Source organism: Balaenoptera borealis, assembly GCF_965194805.1.
Source record: "Balaenoptera borealis genome assembly, chromosome: 11".
Lineage (NCBI taxonomy): Eukaryota > Metazoa > Chordata > Mammalia > Artiodactyla > Balaenopteridae > Balaenoptera > Balaenoptera borealis.
The window spans coordinates 56,093,393-56,112,339 of record NC_138868.1 but is presented as its reverse complement, the minus strand read 5'-3'; the positions used below and the strand labels follow the sequence as shown (position 1 = coordinate 56,112,339).

The following is an 18,947-nucleotide window of genomic DNA, read 5'->3' as shown; positions in this document are numbered from 1 at the left end:
TTGGTCTTTGTACCAACTTAGGCCTAGTTTACTTAGCCTGTTCTTCACATACAGAAAGATATACAGAATTAATGTTACTTAGTGCAAGACCTAACATAAGTTATTCCAGTCTCCTGGGAAGCAGCATATTAGCCTGCTATAGATCTTCTCTTCTCTGTTAAATGTGCAGTGTTCAGCCTCTTAGTACATCATTGATGATACTGTAAGACTCAAGAGAATTTATAAAAACATTAGTGCTATTAATACGCTGGACATCAGGAGTGCATTTTGATGCTGGATGTTGGCAGTGATTTTTATTTAACTTCTTTTGAGGTTTTTGCATCTCTGAATAGCCAGGTCCCTCTGCCCTCACTTGGCACAATCTGCCTTTTACATGATTTAGCATCATTGTGCACTGATCTCTCATCAGATGATACTCTACTAGTGTTTCTTTGTTTGGCCTTTTTATTATGACACGAGCTTCATAATGAAAGAATGATCTAGGGCTTAAACTCTGTGATAATACAAAAAAAAGATTGTCTCTGGATTAGAGAATTCATGGAAGTGTTCAAGCAGATGTTGGTTGGTTGACTGACTATGGAGATGCTGTGGGGGAAATTCAGGGGGATTAGATGACCTTTTAGGATTAGAATTTATAAGCAGAATCTGTGGAATCAGCCTTTCTGTAGGCTACAAAGTCACTTTAAGGAAAATGAGCTTCAAAATTGGAGAGTTCTCAGGATATCTCATATTGGTATTTTTTTTTTGTTTTACAAGTATGTTCATTTAAAAATTTTTCCCACTAAACCACGAACTCCTATGTGTGTGTGTGTGTATACACACACACACATATACATATACACACACATATATTTATGCAAATACATATATATATGTATGTATTTGCAGTGCTTAACATAGCTCTTGGAAGGTTTTAGAAAGGCAGTTAGTACTGAATGAATTGATAAATTTGATCTTGATAGCATTCCTCTCTAAAAAGACATTATTAATTCCTAATTTATAGAAGAAGAAGCTGAGATTTGGAGAGGTAAATTGATCTACCCAAAGTCTCTAAGTAAGCAAAAGAGCTAGAACTGAAAGCAGGTAATTGACCCCAGGTCCAGGTTGTATTCCAACATAGCACAGTGGCCTTTTTATGTGAGCAGACCTGTGCTGGGAGCCAGAAAAAGAGAATTTTAGAGAAGGAAAAGGCAGGGTTCGTGCCCTTAAGGAGGCATGTCAAGAGAACTAAAGGAGGAGGAGAAGGCATGAAAGTACAGGTTTAGGTGCCAGGGATATAGTTTGTCTACATGTACAAGAATAGAAAATTAAGAAATCATTACGCTGGAATAGTCAGGAAAGAAGCTGTAGTCTCTGATCTCAGTGTCTTGACTTACTGCTATTTCCACTATGTGGAAAGTTCTCTCCCTTTTCTACCTATTACAATCATGTCCATCCTTCAAGATCCAGCTGAAGAATCCTATTTATTTATTCATCGATTCATCAAACATTTTCCTGAATGCTTGCTTTCTGTTAGGCAACTGGTTAGATATAGGAGCTCAGGGATGAATGACACAGATTCCCTGTCTTCATAGAGCTTATAGACTAACCAAAAATTTGTTGTGATATTTTTATGAAAAAAGGTGATAAATGCCTTGATGCATCTCTTGGGGAAAGGCAGTATAATGTATGATCATTTCTTCTGTACCTTAATAGTATACAGTTTGCTCATATCTTCTGACATTTATCCCTTTTGCCTTTCAGTTAGGACTTTCTCCAAGACTTCCTTCACAGGAATAGTGGATGGGGCAGCATTTTGTACAGCAAGGCAAAGAATAGATTCTCAGTAAATGTTTAGTAAATGAATGAATAGGAAATATAATAATATTTGCCAAAATTTGAAGGCTTAGTGTCTTTTGGGTGTGATGTTACTCATTTCACACATTAATTAATTTATTACCACAGCAGCTCTATAAGATAGGTATCACTAACATCACCATTTTACAATTGAGGAAACTAAAGCATAGAGAAGTTAAATAATCTGCCCAAAGTCATACAAGGTAAGAATAAGAGTTGGGATTTAAGTCCAGGCAGTCAGGTTCCAGAGTCTGTGATCTAAATGACTACACTGTTACTGCCTCTTAAAGAAGAACAATTGCAGTTCCTTCTCTGTGAGGGTTCAGGATTTAAAGAGGCAGTAACTCAAATGAAGATAATGTGTTGTATTAGCCGTGGGAAGTACTATGGGAATACAGGATATTCATTTCAGCTTGGGAAAGAATAGAATTTTACAGATGAAGGGGATTCCCATCTAATGATAGAATGTCCTTTAAACTATTTATAATGAGAGTTGTCTAACTTGTACTGAATATCTTAAGTGCTCAGACTCTCACTAACCCTTGTTGTGTATAGTGAGAGCAAGGAAGGCCATTCCATCCTCACAGCCTGAGTATAGAGGAAGAGTAACATAGATTTTGACCTAGGAGAAGGGATGAGTTTACTGGGATTTGTTCTTCTGTGGATGTTCTAACACACACATCTAAGAGAGACTGGCCTTGCCAAATTTTTGCACCAATACAGGTATACACACGGTCCGTGATTGAACCACTTCCTATTACTCCAACTCGGGATGTGGCTACATCTCCCATTTCACCTACTGAGAATAATGCCACTCCGCCAGATGCTCTGACCCGGAATACTGAGAAGCAGAAGAAGAAACCTAAAATGTCTGATGAGGAGATCTTGGAGAAATTACGTAAGCACTTTCCAGGTTTTTGAATTTCCCTCTGGTATGTGACTGGTCAAGCACAAAGGTGGAATTCTATTGCTATAAAGATCTCGGTTCTGCGCTAGGTGTATGTGGCTGGCTGGCTGTGCTTTATATCTTAGCCAGACTGTGCTTCTCTTCACCTGTCCTTTCACCCACCTCCTCTGTCTCACCAGCCCTGATTAGATGCAACATTAGGATGGGAATGTGATGATAGCGTGGATAGCCCACTTCAAGGGCTAGAAATCACTTACCACTAGGCATGGGTTATGGAGATGACAAATAGCTTTTACCTAGTGAATAGTCTGGAATGTTGTGTTGAGAAAGACTGAGGCCTTGTCTAAACCTGGTGGGAAAGAGTGCTGTGTTGATTATTGAAGTTTCTATTGACAGAAGACGGATCTGCCATCTTGGCTGAAGGAAAAGAAGTAAGGGAAACTAACATTTTGTGAGCCTGTGCTATGTACCAAATGATAAGCAAGGCATTTTCTTGATTTTTTTTCATTTACTCCTCATTTTAACCCTTGAAGACAGACATTATAATCCTCATTTTTTGCAGTTAAGGTATTTGAGGCTAGGGATGCTAAATACTCTGCGAAAATTCACACAGCCAAGAAGTGACAGAGCTGGGGTTAGAGCGCAACTTGTGCTCCTGTAATCAGAACATGCTGTTTCTTGCAGTCAGGTGGAAACTTCCATTTTACTTTTTTTTCGTGACCAGAAATATTAGGGTAGCTTGTTTCTCTTTTTCAGTAATCTGCAGGAGAATTCATATGAGAAGAAAGGACTGGGTTGGTCTGTAGGCTTGGAAGAATCATCTGACAAGGCCTTTGATTTATTCTTTGAACTTATCTACTTCTAAAGAGGATTTGATGTGACTGATTTGGTCAAGTCTGCACACTGGCATTGCTTTTTAAAGCTGACGTTTCTGGTTCCTCCGCTTAGCAGCTCTCGATTTTGTCCTGATAATTCTTACTTGACTTTTTAAAAAAATTTCACTCTTTTAAAAGTTGCCCTTGCCCAGAGCCCTTATGAAATGATGAAATAAGAAAAGCCACTTACCTAGCCATCTGTTTACTCTTGTATGTATTCTATTTCTCTGAACCAGATTTTTTTTTTAACAGTAATACTTAGAACATAGAATTATGGGAAGCAGACTGGCCTGGGAGTTAAGGACCCGTGGGTTGAAGCACAGCCACTAACTTGCATGTTGGGTGATTTCCTACTGTTCTCTGGGCCTCCTTTTTCTCATCTTTTAAATAGGGATGTTAATACCTGTCTCATTTGTAAGTCAGATGAAATAATGTATGTGAAAAGTACCAAATCCTAGTAATTGGTATTAGTGGAAAGTGCTTTGGACTGGGAGACCAAAACCAAGCTCCTAATCTTAGCTCTGACACCAATTTGCTGTGTGACCTTGAGGGGAAGTATCTTCCTTTCTGTGGGCCTCAGTTTTACCATCTCCAGAATACTTTTTTTGAAACTGTCAACTCTCTCATACCTCTGTGTCTTTGCACTTGAAGTACTTTCTGTTGTAACCCTTTCTTGACTTTCTCTCCCTGGCTAATTCCTACTAACCCTGTAAAATTAGTCCAGATATCACTTCCCTTCTGAAGCCTTTCCAGTCTATATTTTTGCCTCTTTCTGTATCACCACAATTATTATATTTTCATGGAACTTTATACTTATTGTTTGTCTCCTCTGAGATTAGAGCTTCTTGAGAGCAGAGACTGTCTTAACTGTGTCTCATCTATCTCTTTATTTGTTGCATTCAACATAGAGCTTAGTACATAGTAAGTGAGCATGTTAAAATGAGTAAATGTCTATTGAATGAATGGATTTTAAATGAATGAATAACTTTTAGGAGTTTAGAATTGGATTAGAGTACTATGAATAAAAGCGGTAAGGAGATGAAACTTCTGGTTGAAACTTAAAGAGGGAAAACTAAGGACCTGCTTAGTGTGGTTTTTAGGTATTGGAGATAGTTCTTTAATCCTTTCCAGCTCAGCATTTGGGGAAATATGGGGCCTATTTTGTATGTTGATCTGGGAAAAACTGATTCATGTTCTCTGTTTCTTTCAAAGGGAGCATAGTGAGTGTGGGCGATCCTAAGAAGAAATACACACGGTTTGAGAAGATTGGACAAGGGTTAGTAGGGGCATTTTCTTCCCTAGAAAAATGACTTAAAATTGTGTGTGCTGTTATATATGATTTTGCTTTTGTTTTGCCTCTCATAAATCTTGTTCTTCTTTCTCCACCTCACCCCTCACCCATCTGAAGGTGTTTTGTTAGGCTGACCTCAGGTTTACAGAATTATGTTTAATATGTGAGATGTGCCATTAGCTGACATGGTTGCTAAAAATATACCTGTGGTGAGGGTGAAAAACCCATTTATTTTCTTAGCACAAAACCTTCCCAAATTATAGCTCTGCTTTTCCAGATTAACCCCGTTTACCTGATGCTGAGACCTACCAGCACTAATATGAAATGGAAGAGTCAAAACTGCAGACTCTTCTGCTAGTATAATGGGATCTGTTTTTCTAGTGGATGCCAGAATTCATGTCTCCTGCTCTCTGATTCCTTCTCTGCATCTTGTATACTGCCCTCAATGTACTGAACTCAGCAAATCTTAACTGAATTCCTGTTAGGTGCTAGACACTGTGAATACAGCTATGAATCAGTCTCTCCCTTCAGAGACCCCATGTCTACAGAAGGAGAGAGTCAAACAAAAAATTATAATATACTGTGATAAGTCTTAAAAGTGGCCATTATTTTGAGTAAGAGAAGCCAGATACAAAAGAACACATGCTGTATGATTTTATTTATATGGAGTTAAAGAACAGGCAAAACTAATGCTAATATAAGTCAGAATAATCATTGCGTCTGGGAGGGGAGTGTTGATTGGGATGTGGCAAGAGAGAACCTTCAGGGGTGATCGTGATGGTGAACATGTAGGTGTGTACATATTGAAAAATCATCAAGTTGTATACTTGAGATTTGTGCAGATTACTTTAGGTAAGTTATACCTTCGTATAAAAAAGAAAAATAATAAGATTTCTACAGATATACCCAATTAGCTAAAATTAAAAAGAAACTGAAGTGTCTGGCTTGTAGAAAGCTCTCAGTGTTACTTGAGTGAAAGCATTGTTGTTAATGAAGTCATTGAAGCTTTCTGTTTTAGTTTTCTTTTTTATGCATCCAAGAACTTCTGAAATAAGATAAAGTAATGCATAATATACTGATGTTGTATTTGTACAGCATTGTACAGCTTACATCTGTTATTTGCATCTGTTGTTTAATTCAGTCCTCAAAACAACCCTGGACTTGAGTGGATCTCATTTTTTCCTGGTCTGGTGCTTTTGTGAGTCTGAACTGGTATAAGGTAGTTAACACCTTGAGAAGAAATTGTTTTGCTTGCCTCAGAGTAATCTGGGTTGGTATTTCCTTTAGATAATTACAGTGAGATATTAAGAATGTAGCAGCAAGGTACACAGACAAGTGTGGGCAAGTCAGGTCCTATCTCTGGACTTCAGTTTCTTCATTTAAGTGAGAGGGGTTGTGGATTCAGGGTCTTTCACCTCCCAAACTGCTGATGTGTGTGTTCAGATGTATGAGGCCCATAAATAGGCATGATCTGCAAAAGTTTTTTTCCTTGCTTACTTGACAGATGTGTTAGTGCTAAGGGAGGAATGCAATATGTATTAAGCACCTGTGTTGATGTTTCCACATTCCATGATTTTAAAACTGTACATGGCACACAAATAAGATAAATTAGTACTATTATAATTTTGCTTGTTTTTTTTTTCCCTTTAAGATCTGAAGGTTTTTTTGACCTGGAATTCATAGTCTAATCATATGTCTATTTGAGGCAGAAACAATCAGGAACTAACCAGTGGGCCTCAATAGCTTCTGAGCCTCTGTAATCATGGAGACAGTCTCAAAATGTCCAGTTCCCTGAGGACTGGGCATATTTGCCCTTTAAGAATGGTATATCTGGTGGGATAGGGGAGAATGGGGACAGGGATATAGACATCAGCTTTATGACAGAAGATGTCTAGAGGTAGGATGATCAGGCAATGGGGAAATAACTGCCAATGCAAAGAATCCCATCCTTATTTGATTGTCCATATCTTATGATGTCAACTTCCTGACATGTAGCTAGGATCCTAACTAAAGAGTTGTAGTTGGGAAGCTGGTGACCATAATTTCTGTCTTCCAGGCAAACTTACAAGTGACTTTTCCCCCGAATTGACCTGACTTCCCTGGGAAGCATAATCACAGAGCTTGCCTAGAATACATTTTTGCAGTACATAGAATTTTAAGTTTCTTTCAATCGCATCATATAAATCTGACATACTGACATGTAAGGTTACAAATATTGTTGCATATCACTCATCTACAAACACACAGGGTTCATGGTTATAGGCATAAAGTGTGGTTTTTAGTCATTTAGAATGGACATGATTACTTTCCTAGCATTATTCCTAGTATTTCTCTGCCTTTCCTCCTCCGTCCCTCCTTTCTTCCCTCACTTCCTGATGGCCACTAGAGCGTATATTCTCTTTACTACTACATACTGCCTCTCATGAGAGTGGAGTGGGAGAGGCAATGGGGAGGATTATTTTTGCTTCTATTTTTATTAACACTTGCATTGCCAGATTGTGTGTAGAGCTTCACTTGACAAATGTCACTTCATCTAACACCTGTTTTTTTCTTTCCCCCACCTGTTGTTCAGTGCTTCAGGCACTGTGTACACTGCAATGGATGTGGCCACAGGACAGGAGGTAAGTATCCACCACCAACTACTACTCCTTCAGTTCCACTGTTTCTTTTTCCTTTTTGTTAAGTTTTTGCCCTTCTTAGCTCAATAGGGACACTTCTGGTTTCTCAGTATTGCAGACTAGAACTCCTTAACATGATGAGATTTACAGATTCTGGAAAAAGTCACTGTGGCTACAGTGTAGAGAAGAGATTCGGGGAGATAAGAGTGGAGCAATGAGTCAGGAGGTTACTGTGTAATTCCACGTGAGAGATGATGGTCTGGACCAAGGTGGTAACATAGTATGAATGGGGAGAAGTGGATGAATTTGAGAGGTACTTAAGTAGATATGACAGAATTTGGTGAATGTGAGGATGGCTCACAAGTGAGTGGTACTAGTAAAGGAGAAAGAACAAAGGAGGAGGTACAGATTTGAGGAAGTTAGATGTTGCCTGAGAGACTTTCTTGTGAAACTGCCTGGTGGACAATTATTTTTACAAGTCTGGTGCTTGGGAGAGAAATCTGATATAGAAGAGATTTAAACATATGTCTCTTGCCTCCCAATCTTGTGGTCCTTCCATTACTCTGTGCCCAGGATTCCAGTAGACATTGAAGTCCTCATTTGGAGGCACCTCTTTGTCTCTCACATTTCATAAGCTGGGAAAGCTCTGATCTTATTGCTAAGGCCTGATACCTAAGATCTTATTTTCAGCAGAAGGAAGCCATGAAGGGAATCTAGAATGCTTGAAGTTTCTTTGCATTGTACTCTTTGGTTGCGGAGCAGGAATGTTGGAAGGTGGGTTGTATATGGGAGTTGCCTGGGGAAGATCTTAGTTCAAAAGACTAATGGGGCTCAGAGCTTAAGAGAGGCACGTCCTGTTCCAGTGAAAACAGAGTTGGGCTCTCCTGAGGGAGGCTACTAGGACCTGCTTGTATATGTTTGGTGGTTGAAACCCCATGGTGTACTGGAGAAGTCATGGTTAATAGGGAAAGCACGTACCTCACTGTGCTCTTGTCAGGCTTTTACAAGTGTCTGAGCCAAATATTGAGGCTCCATCAAGGGTAAGTCAACTTAAAAAAAAAACCAAACATTATTATGTTTGAAGATTTATTAATTGTTATTTGTGAGAATCCAATAACCTAGATGTTTACCTTTACTTACTTATAAAACCTTGGGCAAGTCATTTGACCTCCTGAGCCTGAATTTTATTTATTTATAAAATGTGCATGATAACATATACCTCACAAAATGTGAATGAGTTGAGTGAAATAATGCGTTTGAAAATATACCATAAACCAAGAATTACATATATATTAATTTTTATTTGTATGTATTTATTCTACAGAATGTTTACTGAACATTTGCTCTATGCTACACTTTGTGCTAAGAACTATGTGAAAGATTCAGGCATTAAAATCGTATATATAAATGTAAGAAACCATACTTTCTATTGTGTACATATAAAACTCTTATAATGCTGACAGGAATCTGTGATAAAATAATGGTAAAGAAGGAAGGATGGTATCATTCTGCTGATTTTAAATATGCTGTATTGGAGGTAGAGATAGAAAAAAGGAGGTTATATTAAATATTAATATTAATATTAAAAAGAACCCTATGAGGTAGGTAATATTATTTCCTTTTTACTGATGAGGAATTTGAGACTCGGGAGTTTAAGTAACTTGTGCAGGGTTGTGCTAATAGCAGTTAGCAAGGGCTGGGTTAGAATCTTTTGATTCTAAAATTTTAACTTGTGCTTTCTGGGCTGCAAGGCCACAGCAGAGCCAAGGTTAGGCACCACGGCCCCTTGTCGTGTTTTTGGCCTCTGGGGCCTCACAGCCCTTGATGGGAGGCAGGCTGGTGCTGGCCGGTTCCTGGAAGGCCTGGAGGCTCCATGTGTGAGCAGCTGGCCACAGGAAACAAACTTGACTTCACTATGTGCCTGCCTTGTGGTTACAAAACTATGAATGGAAGGGAGTCCATTAAGGTGGCTAATGCATTGTAGCCAGGAAGGCCTCATTTCCTCCCCCAGGGAGTGTAAATCTTTAGTGGAGCTAGCGAGATACTCTGTGTTTGTGAGCGAGTGCTTATTGGGAGTTATCCAGCTGAGAAGAGGAGAGCTATTGTCTGTCATATGTAAGAAGATTAGCATATTAGTGCTGGAAATCTTCCAGTTACAGATCCAGCAATTAATTTTCAAACCCATTTTTTAGAGGGAATGTGTGTAATAGAAAGAGTAGACTGGAAGTGGCTTTGAAGTCATATGAACCTGAAGGCATTGATTATGACCTTGGGCAACTTTCTTGTAAGTCTTAGTCTTAATTTTCCTCCCTGAAAATGAAGATAATGATTCTTGCTTGACAGGGTTGTTGTTAGGTTTTACAGAGATAATGTCAGTGGAGCACCTAACACAGCACTGGCACAGAGTAGGCATTCAGTAAACAGTAGTGGTGGGAGGATGGTTTGTTTTTGCTGTCATTCCTGCTGAGAACGTTGTCACTTGCTGCTCTGTGCCAGTTACTCATCAAATGCAGTTATGACAATGATTAGCATTTTCATTGTTGTCTTACTGTATTATTTACATTTCTTATGTATGAGTAACACATTGACCACTGTCTCATTTAGTTCTCGAAACAGTCCTGTGAGGAGGGGATTCAGGGTTGGGATTATTATCCTCAGTATTGATAAAGGGACCGAGGCTCAGAGAGCTTGTGACTGGTCAAGGTTAGTAAGTGACAGACTCAGCCCCAGAACTTAGGCCCTCAGGGTTCAAGTACAGTTATTTTTCTGTTATAGAAGTGCTATCTGCTGGCCTGAATAGGAGGGATCTGATTAGGTGAAGGGCATTTAGCCTAGCCCATAGTTAAGGACTACTGTAAAGAATTCCTGGTGTCCTGCCACCCCCTCTGTTATCCACAGGCTGCCTCTTTTTTCCCTTGCTGCTGCCAGCAGTGACCTCTGTGAGGTTCATAAGCACTGTCCCATCTTCTAGGATGGCCTGAGGAACTGCAAAGGCTCCAGATCTTAGTATGTTTGTAAGGGCTTGCAATCTTAATGTAATGTGTCTTTAGATCAATGTGTTCCTCTTTAGACATTAGAAAAAGGTAAACATCAGCTGTTATAGCAAGCTGCAGCCAGACCAGAAGCCTAACCTGATAGGAGACTCCACTCCAAAGCAATTTTTTCTCACTTGGGGCAGGGAATGGAGGTGATCAAAATGTTTTAAAAAATCATTTCTATTCTTACTGATGAACTGGCTCATGGGAGAAGATTGTCCATACTTGATTGAAGAAATAATAGAATTTGGAGTTTTCCCATAAAAGTTGAATTATTCATCCTCTACACTTCTTGCTGATTCTGGAAAGACTAATTTTAGTTGTTCTGTTGGGTGTTCATGTTCTTGGCTGTTATTTCTAGGGAATAAACATTTAGGAAATAATTTAAGGTCTACTCCTATGGGATAGAGCAGCCTATTGCTAATGCTCTTTGTGGTTTAAAAACAAAGTATTTATCAACCCACTGAATTCTGTCTTTTCCTCTTCATTTCTGAAAAGATTTGTTGAGCACCCACTGTGTGTCAGGCCCTGTGCTTGGCACCAGGGATTCTGAGCTTTCAAATGAGCTCTCAAGCTTCTCGAGAGACACACCCTAACTAATCATCATACAATTCAGTATGTGCTGAGTTCCACAAGAGAGGTATAAGTATAATCTTATGGGGCTTTAAAGAAGGCAAAAAGCCTATCTGGTTTGGAGAATGAGGTTTCTTTTGGTCTGATACAAAGTATAAGAAGGTTTGGAACATGTAAAAACAGTGGAGCAAGATGTTCTAAATGGAGAGAAGCTCAGATTGTAGTATATGAAGGAATACAGTGAGAAAGAAGTAAGATAGGGGTCAGATCATAAGGACTTCGAATGTTGGGCCAAGGAGCATCTCTAGGCAAACAGGAGCCATTTCTGCTTTGAACAGGGGAGAGAGTCACCAAATGTGTACTGTGGGGAAGATTAATCTTGTTGTGTGTGCAGGATAAATGTGTGTCACTTTTGAGATTCTAATCCTGACTTTGCTACTGAATAGCTGTGTAGGCAAGTTACATATCCTCTCTAATCACAATTTCCTTATCTGTCAAAGGGGGTCAATAGTAATATTTAACTCATAACGTGTCTCAGAGGATTAAATGAAATACATTTGAGAATACCCTACATAGTACCCGACAGATAAAAAAGGTCGCAAAAGTGCCTTGGAAACTGACGTGTTCCTTAAATTTGTATTATGTGAAAATTTGTTTATTTCTGTAGACAAAAAGCCTATCAATATCTTTTTCATACATAAACATTAAGGATCCCCTTTTTCTATTCTTTCTTAACCTGGTCAACTCTGATTTATTTTTCCACAACAAGTTCAAAAACTCATCTCCCCTTTATGAAACCTCTGCATTGATAGCGTGAAAGAGTTCTTGGCCCAGTTTTATGTTCCTGTAACACTTTTTAGGGACTTTTGTTATAGCATACCTCTTTTATATTGTGAATTTTAAAAGTATTTTTCTAATATAAGTATTTTATTTAGTAGCAAGTTTGATCTTCACACTTTGGTGCACATGAGAATTGCCTGGAGGGCTTATTAAAGTACAGAGTTTCTGAGGAAAAGGAAGTCCCTATTTACTTGGGCTTGGATTAAGTAGAGATCTAAGAAGGTAGAGAGATGAATGGAAAGATCAGTTTTTAAATTCTTTCACTTCCTCATTTAAATTCTTCATAACTATGTCTTATCCTCACCTCCAGTGACACCAGTACCAATGCCAAGTAATAAATGATCGTTATACTTAGCAAGTGAACTTTTCCATTAAATAGGAAGTTTGTGCAAAAAAACAACCCACAGAATTTCTGATTCAGTAGGTTTATGTGGGGACTGAAAATTTTTATTTCTAGCACATTCCTAGATAATGTTGATGTTGCTGGTCTGGGGACCTCACACTGAGTACCACTGGTCTCCAGAGATGAACTGTGATTTTCCTCAAGGGCTAAGACCATATCTTATTCATTTTTATCTCCTTAGTGTTTATGTCTGGTACTTAGTAGGTGCTCAGTAAATGCTGAGTGACTCTGGTTGTACATTGAATGTACTCTAATTTCAGGTGGCCATTAAGCAGATGAACCTTCAGCAGCAGCCGAAGAAAGAGCTGATTATTAATGAGATCCTGGTCATGAGGGAAAACAAGAACCCAAATATTGTGAACTACTTGGACAGGTATGGAGTGGTAGTCCTGTCAGAGAGATAGGGCCTTTGGGATGGATGGATGGTGGAGCTCTTAGGGGAGAATGCAACACTAGCCCTCAGAGCTGCCTCCATTTAAGATTCGTCTATGATGCTTGGCTCTCTGCCAATGACCCTGCATGTTGATGGACACCTCTGATTGCTGTACAGCTTCTGGGTTAGGCTGAACCCTACCACCCTGTAGCTTCTCACAGCTGGTCCTGATACTGTTTGTTCTACCCCAGGGAACGCCTTTAGCCCATCTGCCTGAGTCAAACATGTATGTCTTTAAATCATTCTGCATCTCAAATCTTTCCTTATCCTGCTTACCCTGCTGAATAACTTCTAGTTTGTCTGCATTCTCTTAAAATGTGGCATTCAGTAGTTTCGTTTGAGATATCACCGGTACAGAGACATTGGGACCCCTCCTTTGTTCTAAACTCTACAGAACTTGATTTGATTTTTTTTTTTTTTAAGAGTTCTGTTTCATTGTTGACCCCTGGTAAGTTTGTAGTCAATTCAAATCTCTGATCCTTGTTTGTTGGAAGATTTTTAATCTCAGTCTCGTGTTCAGTGCTTGTGATTGGTCTGTTTTTTTTTTGTTTTTGTTTCGTTTTTATTTTTTTAGTTATTAAGCTTTTAATACATGCTTAGCACCAAGAAAAATGCAATGAGATAGAAGGAAGCATATGGTACACATTCTCCAGTACTTTGAAATCTACTGAACTATACAAGATGGTACATAATTGAGTGCTGAATTCTGCAGATCAAACTAAGAATTCTGCATGTAGTTTAAAAATGACACAACCCTCACAACTCCCGTGGAAGAAAAGTAAAGTATCCATCATGTCATGAAAGATCATAAAATTGGTCACTGATTTTATTGTATCAGATGGAGACTTTAAAATGTGTGACATAAAGAGTAGAATAACATGAGTCAGTAATAAACATGCCTGTAGATTTTAGGCTTCCATTAAACATAATCGGACAAGGGAAGCTGCTTTAAGGCTAAATAATGTACTCTTTTTGCTTCCTCTTCTGCCGCTGGATTATTCTTAGCCCTCTGGTCTATTGTGATTCGCTAAGAATTCTCTTGTACTGCTACTATTGCTCATTAATCCATGTTTGGAATCCCTTCACCCTCTTCTCGATTTCTCCTTTCTTGCCTTTTTGCCTCATTTCATTATTTGCCAACATAGTGAAACAGCTTCATTAAGATAAAGACACTTAGAGGGACTAATTTAACTTTCTGCCTATGATGGCCGCTGACTAAGTCACTTGCCACTTAAGGGAAAACCCAAGTTTTGTCTTTAAGCTGACTGAAAATATCCACTGAATTCCTGGCCTTAAGATTCTTTTCCTATTCACTTGCTCATGATTTTTCTTTTTCTTTTTTTTTTTTTAATCAGTCATCAATTTTATACACATCAGTCTATACATGTCAATCCCAATCGCCCAATACAGCACACCACCATCCCCACCCCACCGTGGTTTTCCCCCCTTGGCATCCATACGTTTGTTCTCTACATCTGTGTCTCAACTCTTGCCCTGCAAACCGGTTCGTCTGTACCATTTTTCTAGGTTCCACGTACATGCATTAATATACGATATTTGTTTTTCTCTTTCTGACTTACTTCACTCTGTATGACAGTCTCTAGATCCATCCATGTCTCAACAAATGACTCAATTTCGTTCCTTTTTATGGCTGAGTAATATTCCATTGTATATATGTACCACAACTTATTTATCCATTCATCTGTCGATGGGCATTTAGGTTGCTTCCATGACCTGGCTATTATAAATAGTGCTGCAGTGAACATTGGGGTGCATGTGTCTTTTTGAATTACGGTTTTCGCTGGGTTTATGCCCAGTAGTGGGATTGCTGGGTCATATGGTAACTCTATTTTTAGTTTTTTAAGGAACCTCCATGTTGTTCTCCATAGTGGCTGTATCAATTTACCTTCCCACCAACATTGCAAGAGGATTCCCTTTTCTCCACACCCTCTCCAGCATTTGTTGTTTGTAGATTTTCTGATGATGCCCATTCTAACTGGTGTGAGGTGATACCTCATTGTAGTTTTGATTTGCATTTCTCTAATAATTAGTGATGTTGAGCATCTTTTCATGTACTTCTTGGCCATCTGTATGTCTTCTTTGGAGAAATGTCTATTTAGGTCTTCTGCCCATTTTTGGATTGGGTTGTTTGTTTCTTTAATATTGAGCTGAATGAGCTGTTTATATATTTTGGAGATTAATCCTTTGTCCATTGATTCATTTGCAAATATTTTCTCCCATTCTGAGGGTTGTCTTTTCATCTTGTTTATGGTTTCCTTTGCTGTGCAAAAGCTTTGAAGTGGCATTAGGTCCCATTTGTTTATTTTTGTTTTTATTTCCATTACTCTAGGAGGTGGATCAAAAAAGATCTTGCTGTGATTTATGTCAAAGAGTGTTCTTCCTATGTTTTCCTCTAAGAGTTTTATAGTGTCCGGTCTTACATTTAGGTCTCGAATCCATTTTGAGTTTATTTTTGTGTATGGTGTTAGGGAGTATTCTAATTTCATTCTTTTACATGTAGCTGTCCAGTTTTCCCAGCACCACTTATTGAAGACACTGTCTTTTCTCCATTGTATATCTTTGCCTCCTTTGTCATAGATTAGTTGACCATAGGTGCATGGGTTTATCTCTGGGCTTTCTATCTTGTTCCATTGATCTACGTTTCTGTTTTTGTGCCAGTACCATATTGTCTTGATTACTGTAGCTTTGTAGAATAGTCTGAAGTCAGGGAATCTGATTCCTCCAGCTCCGTTTTTTTCCCTCAAGACTGCTTTGGCTATTCGGAGTCTTTTGTGTCTCCATACAAATTTTAAGATTTTTTGTTCTCGTTCTATAAAAAATGCCATTGGTAATTTGATAGGGATTGCATTGAATCTGTAGATTGCTTTGGGTAGTAGAGTCATTTTCATAATATTGATTCTTCCAATCCAAGAACATGGTATGTCTCTCCATCTGTTTGTATCATCTTTAATTTCTTTCATCAGTGTCTTATAGTTTTCTGCATACGGGTCTTTTGTCTCCCTAGGTAGGTTTATTCCTAGGTATTTTACTCTTTTTGTTGCAATGGTAAATGGGAGTGTTTCCATAATTTCCCTTTCAGATTTTTCATCATTAGTGTATAGGAATGCAAGAGATTTCTGTGCATTAATTTTGTATCCTGCAACTTTACCATATTCATTGATTAGCTCTAGTAGTTTTCTGGTGGCATTTTTAGGATTCTCTATGTATAATATCATGTCATCTGCAGACAGTGACAGTTTTACTTCTTCTTTTCCAATTTGGATTCCTTTTATTTCTTTTTCTTCTCTGATTGCCATGGCTAGGACTTCCAAAACTATGTTGAATAATAGTGGTGAGAGTGGACATCCTTGTCTCGTTCCTGATCTTAGAGGAAATGCTTTCAGTTTTTCACCATTGAGAATGATGTTTGCTGTGGGTTTGTTGTATATGGCCTTTATAATGTTGAGGTAGGTTCCCTCTATGCCCACTTTCTGGAGAGTTTTTATCGTAAACTGGTGTTGAATTTTGTCAAAAGCTTTTTCTGCATCTATTGAGATGATCATATGGTTTTTCTTCTTCAATTTGTTAATATGGTGTATCACATTGATTGATTTGCGTATATTGAAGAATCCTTGCATCCCTGGGATAAATCCCACTTGATCGTGGTGTATGATCCTTTTAATGTGTTATTGGATTCTGTTTGCTAGTATTTTGTTGAGGATTTTTGCATCTATATTCATCAGTGATATGTCTGTAATTTTCTTTTTTTGTAGTATCTTTGTCTGGTTTTGGTATCAGGGTGATGGTGGCCTCATAGAATGAGTTTAAGAGTGTTCCTTCCTCTGAATTTTTTGGAAGGGTTTGAGAAGCATGGGTGTTAGCTCTTCTCTAAATGTTTGATAGAATTCACCTGTGAAGCCATCTGGACTTTTGTTTGTTGGAAGATTTTTAATCACATTTTCAATTTCAGTGCTTGTAATTGGTCTGTTTATATTTTCTATTTCTTCCTGGTTCAGTCTTGGGAGGTTGTGCTTTTCTAACAATTTGTCCATTTCTTCCAGGTTGTCCATTTTATTGGCATATAGTTGCTTGTAGTAATCTCTCATGATCCTTTGTATTTCTGCAGTGTCAGTTGTTACTTTTCCTTTTTCATTTCTAATTCTATTGATTTGAGTCTTCTCCCTTTTTCTCTTGATGAGTCTGGCTAATGGTTTATCAATGTTGTTTATCTTCTGAAAGAACCAGCTTTTAGTTTTATTGATCTTTGCTATTGTTTCCTTCATTTCTTTTTCATTTATTTCTGATCTGATCTTTATGATTTCTTTCCTTCTGCTAGGTGTGGGGTTTTTTTGTTCTTCTTTCTCTAACTGCTTTAGGTGTAAGGCTAGGTTGTTTATTTGAGATGTTTCTTGTTTCTTGAGGTAGGATTGTACTGCTATAAACTTCCCTCTTAGGGGCTTCCCTGGTGGCGCAGTGGTTGAGAATCTGCCTGCCGGTGCAGGGGACACGGGTTCGAGCCCTGGTCTGGAAAGATCCCACATGCCGCGGAGCAACTAGGCCCATGAGCCACAACTACTGAGCCTGCGCGTCTGAAGCCCATGCTCCGCAACAAGAGAGGCCACGATAGTGAGAGGCCCGCGCACTGCGATGAAGAGTGGCCCCCGCTTGCCGCAACTAGAGAAAGCCCTCCCACAGAAACGAAGACCCAACACAGCCAAAAATAAATAAATTAATTAATTAATTAATTAATTTAAAAAAATTTTAAAAAAAGTCATTTTGTCTGCTATGAGAATTGCTACTCCAGCTTTCTTTTGATTTCCATTTGCATGGAATATCTTTTCCCATCCCCTCACTTTCAGTCTGTATGTGTCCCTAGGTCTGAAGTGGGTCTCTTGTAAACAGCATATGTATGGGTCTTGTTATTGTATCCGTTCAGCCAGCCTATGTCTTTTAGTTGGAGCATTAATCCATTTACATTTAAGGTAATTATCGATATGTATGTTCCTATTACCATTTTAATTGTTTTGGGTTTGTTATTGTAGGTCTTTTCCTTCTCTTGTGTTTCCTGCCTAGAGAAGTTCCTTTAGCATTTGTTGTAAAGCTGGTTTGGTGGTGCTGAATTCTCTTAGATTTTACTTGTCTGCAAAGGTTTTAATTTCTCCGTCGAATCTGAATGAGATCCTTGCTGGTTAGAGTAATCTTGGTTGTACCTTTTTCCCTTTCATCACTTTAAATATGTCCTGCCACTCCCTTCTGGCTTGCAGAGTTTCTGCTGAAAGATCAGCTGTTAACCTTATGGGGATTCCCTTGTATGTTATTTGTTGTTTTTCCCTTGCTGCTTTTACTATTTTTCTTTTTGTATTTTATTTTTGATAGTTTGATTAATATGCGTCTTGCCATGTTTCTCCTTGGATTTATCCTGTATGGGACTCTTTGTGCTTCCTGGACTTGATTGACTATTTGCTTTCCCATATTAGGGAAGTTTTCAACTATAATCTCTTCAAATATTTTCTCAGTCCCTTTCTTTTTCTCTTCTTCTTCTGGGACCCCTATAATTCGAATGTTGGTGCGTTTAATGTTGTCCCAGAGGTCTCTGAGACTGTCCTCAATTCTTTTCATTCTTTTTTCTTTATTCTGCTCTGTGATAGTTATTTTCACTATTTTATCTTCCAGGTCAGTTATCCGTTCTTCTGCCTCAGTTATTGTGCTATTGATTCCTTCTAGAGAATTTTTAATTTCATTTATTGTGTTGTTCATCATTGTTTGTTTGCTCTTTAGTTCTTCTAGTCCTTGTTAAACGTTTCTTGTATTTTCTCCATTCTGTTTCCAAGATTTTGGATCGTCTTTACTATCATTACTCTGAATTCTTTTTCAGGTAGACTGCCTATTTCCTCTTCATTTGTTTGGTCTGGTGGGCTTTTACCTTGCTCCTTCATCTGCTGTGTGTTTCTCTGTCTTCTCATTTTGCTTAACTTACTGTGTTTGGGGGTCTTCTTTTCGCAGGCTGCAGGTTCGTAGTTCCCGTTGTTTTTGGTATCTGTCCCCAGTGGCTAAGGTTCGTTCAGTGGGTTGTGTAGGCTTCCTGGTGGAGGGGACTAGTGCCTGTGTTCTGGTGGATGAGGCTGGATCTTGTCTT

General features: G+C 38.6%; 1 protein-coding gene across 9 annotated transcripts in view; it reads left to right on the top strand.

Moving 5' to 3' along the window:
• Nucleotides 1–18,947, top strand: part of PAK1 (p21 (RAC1) activated kinase 1) — a 150,608-nt gene that overhangs the window by 115,037 nt on the left and 16,624 nt on the right. For all 9 annotated transcript variants that reach the window (XM_082343351.1, XM_082343348.1, XM_082343347.1 and 6 more), the window contains 4 exons: nt 2,560–2,734; nt 4,831–4,894; nt 7,482–7,530; nt 12,639–12,751. In XM_082343351.1, the coding sequence (XP_082199477.1) occupies nt 2,560–2,734; nt 4,831–4,894; nt 7,482–7,530; nt 12,639–12,751 (401 nt within the window). The remainder of the gene's footprint in view (nt 1–2,559; nt 2,735–4,830; nt 4,895–7,481; nt 7,531–12,638; nt 12,752–18,947) is intronic.